General features: G+C 39.3%; 1 protein-coding gene across 1 annotated transcript; it reads left to right on the top strand.

Annotated features, from left to right (window-relative positions):
- Nucleotides 1–1,163: 1,163 nt before the first annotated feature.
- On the top strand, nt 1,164–3,934 carry LOC111386743. The gene is made up of 4 exons (XM_023011206.1): nt 1,164–1,832; nt 1,949–2,746; nt 2,830–2,837; nt 3,361–3,934. Exons 1-4 carry the CDS (start codon nt 1,164–1,166, stop codon nt 3,932–3,934), a joined length of 2,049 nt encoding a protein of 682 aa, XP_022866974.1.
- Nucleotides 3,935–4,332: the final 398 nt, after the last annotated feature.

Below are 4,332 nucleotides of genomic sequence, written 5' to 3'. Positions count from 1 at the left end.
TGGAGGATGCAAATCGGACCTTAAAGGAACTTGCAGCTCCAACTTTTGTTCAACAACCTCTGTGCATTCAATATCCTCAAGTGGAGGTGGGATTTGAACTAAAGTCTGGAGTGATTCATCTACTCCCCACATTTCATGGATTCGCCGGAGAGGATCCAAATAAACATTTGACAAAGTTTCATGTGGTTTGCTCAAGTATGAAACTGGCGGGTATATCGGAAGAGCAAGTGAAATTGCAAGCATTCCCTTTCTCTCTCGCGAATACTGCTTAAGAATGGCTCTATTATTTGCCAGTCGGTCTTATTACGACGTGGAATGAAATGCAAAAGCTCTTTTTGGAGAGGTATTTCCTAGCTTCAAAGGCTACAAACATCGGGAAAGAAATCTATAGCATACGGCAATCTCAAGGGAGAAATCTCTATGAGTATTGGGAGAGATTCAAAAGGCTATGTGCTAGTTGCCCAAACTATCAAATCAGTGAGCAATTACTTCTACAATAATTCTATGAAGGATTACTCTCGATGGAGAGAAGTATGATTGATGCGGCCAGTGGAGGAGCTTTAATGGATAAAACACCGACAGTTGCTAGGGATTTGATAGCCAACATGGCCGCAAACTCACAACAATTTAGTAGTAGAGAAGCGGCACCGGTTAAACAAGCAAGTGAGGTAGGAGCAACCTCTCAAATTGAATGACAATTAGCCGATCTTACATCGCTTGTGCAACAAATGGCACTTGGGACAATGCAACAAGCAAAAGTGTGCAGGATTTGTTCTATTGTAGGACATCCTACTGAGGCATGCCCGACACTACAAGAAGGAGACGAATGCAATTGGGGGATTTCCAATGCAACAGAGACAGAGATATGATCCATATGCTAACACATATTATCCTAGATTTAGAGCTCATCCTAATCTCAGTTATGGAGAAAATCATTTCATAGCTCCACAATCACAGTTTAATCATCCCCCGGGATTCAATCAACAAAGGTAACCACAACACCCACAACCTCATCAACAAACTCCACCTCAAAGTTCAGAGATGTCTCTTGAGGATATGGTTAAGTCTTTGGCTTTTATTACAATACAATGTCAACAAGAGACAAAGACATCAATTAAGAATTTGGAGACACAAGTGAGTTAATTGGCCAACAGGGTGGGTAAATGGAGGCTCAAGGATCGGGAAAACTTCCTTCTCAAGCAATCAACCCGAGAGAAAATGCTAGTGCCGTGACACTAAGACGTGGAAAATTTTTTAAAGGGGCACCAAGGAAAATGAAAGATCAAGTTGAGGAGTCATGTGAAAAAGATGAAGCTACGGCTCCAACTGTGGGATCTAAGGTAGAATCTAAAAGTTCTATTTCTACTTATGTTCCATCCCCTCCATTTTTTGGCAGGTTTGCAAAGTCCAAGAAGGATGAACATGAGAAAGAAATCTTGGAGACTTTTCACAAGGTTCAAGTGAACATACCACTTTTGGATGCAATTTATCAAGTGCCTCGTTATGCAAAGTTCCTCAAGGATTTGTGCACTAACAAGCATAGATTGAAAGGTAATGAAGTGGTAAGTATAAGGGAAAATATCTCAGCGGTCTTACAAAAGAAACTTCCACCAAAATATAAGGACCCTGGAAGTTTTACCATCCTTTGCATTTTTGGTAACACTAGGTTTGAAAATGCAATGCTAGATTTAGGAGCATCTATTAATGTCATGCCATATTCTATTTATGCTTCCTTAAATCTAGGATCACTTAAAGAAACCGGTGTTATTATTCAACTTGCTGATAGATCTAATGCATTTCCAAAGGGTGTGTTGGAGGATGTTTTGGTGCAGGTAAATCAATCAATTTTTCGACAAATTTCTATGTTCTTGGCATGCAAGATGAACCAACATCTTTGTCGCCACCATTGCTCTTGGGAAGACCATTTATGAGTACTGTGCGTACAAAGATAGATGTGCATGATGGTACATTGACAATGGAGTTTGATGGCGAGATTATTCGCTTCAACATCTTTAAAGCAATGAGATATCCTAGTGATCTTCACGCTTGTTTTTCAATTGATATAATAGATTCATTAGTACAAAAAGTTTTTGAATTATCAAATGAAGATGCATTGGATAACACTTTGATTAAAGGCATTGATGCCAACAATCTCACCGGGTTGAGCAAGAATTTACAAGTTTGCAAAGATGTTGAAATCGTGGCATCACTTGAGTCACTACCAAGTATTCCACCAAGGTATGATATCTCCTATATTACTCTTCCGATATCTAAAGAGAAATTTTTACCTTCGATGATGCAAGCCCCCACTTTGGAACTCAAACCTCTTCCCGAGCATTTGAAGTATGTATATTTGGGAGAGGAAAAAACACTATCGGTGATCATTGCAAAGAATCTCACAACACCTCAAGAAAATAGGCTTATCCGTGTCCTCAAGGAACACAAAATAGCTATTGGTTGGACAATAGCTGATATCAAGGGGATAAGCCCTGCTATGGGCATGCATCGGATATTGCTCGAAGATGAAGCAAAGCCATCAAGAGAAGCACAACGTCGCTTGAATCCTCCCATGATGGAGGTGGTGAAGAAAGAAATTTTGAAATTGCTAGATATTGGTGTCATCTTTCCCATCTCCGATAGCAAGTGGGTAAGCTCGGTCCAAGTTGTTCCCAAAAAGTCCGGAATCACAGTGGTGACGAATGAAGAGAATGAGCTTGTACCAACTCAGGTCCAAATGGGTTGGAAGGTTTGTATTGATTATAGAAAACTTAATTGTGCAACCCGAAAAGATCACTTTCCTTTATCCTTTGTTGATCAAATGTTGGACAGGTTAACAGGTCATTCTCATTATTGTTTTCTTGATGGTTATTCAGGTTATAACCAAATTGTAATTGTTTCGGAGGTCCAAGAGAAAACAACATTCACTTGTCCATTTGGCACCTTTGCTTACCGGTGCATGCCCTTCGGCCTTTGCAATACTTCCGCAACCTTTCAAAGATGTATGATAAGTATATTCTCCAATTATATTGAAACCATCATTGAGGTCTTTATGGATGATTTTTGTGTTTATGGTAATACCTTTGATAGTTGCCTAGAAAATCTCACACTTGTGCTTAAGAGATGTATGGATGCTAACCTAGTACTTAATTGGGAAAAATGTCATTTTATGGTTGATCAAGGCATAGTGTTAGGCCATGTCATTTCTTCCAAGGGGATATAAGTTGATAAATCTAAAATTGATCTAATTCGTTCATTACTTCTTCCAACAAGTGTGAGAGAGGTTCGTTCTGTTCTTGGACATGCAGGATTTTATCGAAGGTTTATCAAGGATTTTTCCAAATGTGCAAGACCACTATGCAGGTTGTTGCAAAAGGGGGTGCCATTTTACTTTGATGAAGATCGTAAAAAGGTATTTGAAAGCTTGAAGGAACTTTTGACATCGGCACCCATCATTCAACCACCAGATTGGAACAGGCTATTTGAGTTGATGTGTGATGCAAGTGACTTTACATTGGGAGCCGTTTTAGGGAAACGAGTTGGAAAGATACTTCATGTTATATATTATGCATCAAGAACTTTGAATGATGCCCAATTCAATTACTCTACTACTGAAAAAGAGATTTTAGCAGTTATTTTTGCTTTAGAGAAATTTCGTTCATATCTTATTGGCACTAAAGTAACTGTCTTTTTTTATCATGCAACTCTTAGGTACTTGCTTGCCAAGAAAGAGGCAAAATCAACGCTCATTAGATGGATACTCCTCTTACAAGAGTTTGACCTTGAGATTAAAGACAAAAAAGGGAGTGAAAATTCTGTGGCCGGCCACCTCAGTCGCCTTAGCCATGAGAGAGAAACTGTCCCATTGCAAGAAAGCTTCCCCGATAAACAATTGCTTCTTGTCACGGACAGACATGTCCTTGGTTTGCGGATATAGTGAACTATTTAGTCACTAAGAAAATCCCAAGTAACTTGACCACCACTCAAAGGCAAAACTTAAGGCGATGGCCAAGTATTTTGTGTGGGATGAGCCGTATTTGTGGAAACATTGTCCGGATCAATTGATAAGAAGGTACGTGCATGAAAATGAATTTCATTCAATACTTACCTTTTGTCACTTCTATGCATGTGGTGGACATTTTGTAGAAAAGAGGACTACTCTCAAGGTGCTTGAAAGTGGATTCTATTGGCCCATCCTATTCAAAGATGCATTCCTCTTTTGAAAATCTTGTGATCGATGTCAAAGGGTAAGTACGTTGGGAGCTCGAAATCAAATGCCACAAACACCCATACTTTTTGTTGAAATTTTTTATGTTTGGGGCATTGATTTCATGG

Source organism: Olea europaea, unplaced genomic scaffold (assembly GCF_002742605.1).
Source record: "Olea europaea var. sylvestris unplaced genomic scaffold, O_europaea_v1 scaffold3715, whole genome shotgun sequence".
NCBI classification, from domain to species: Eukaryota; Viridiplantae; Streptophyta; class Magnoliopsida; order Lamiales; family Oleaceae; genus Olea; species Olea europaea.
This window is presented reverse-complemented; position numbering and strand designations above follow the sequence as displayed.

What these genes read in the sequence shown, in the direction of transcription:
- LOC111386743 (XM_023011206.1), top strand. Translation starts at nt 1,164, where the DNA reads ATGGAGGCTCAAGGATCGGGAAAACTTCCTTCTCAAGCAATCAACCCG. An exon ending in TGGAGGATGTTTTGGTGCAG is followed by an intron (nt 1,833 to 1,948) that starts GTAAATCAATCA and finishes GTGCGTACAAAG; the next exon opens with ATAGATGTGCATGATGGTAC.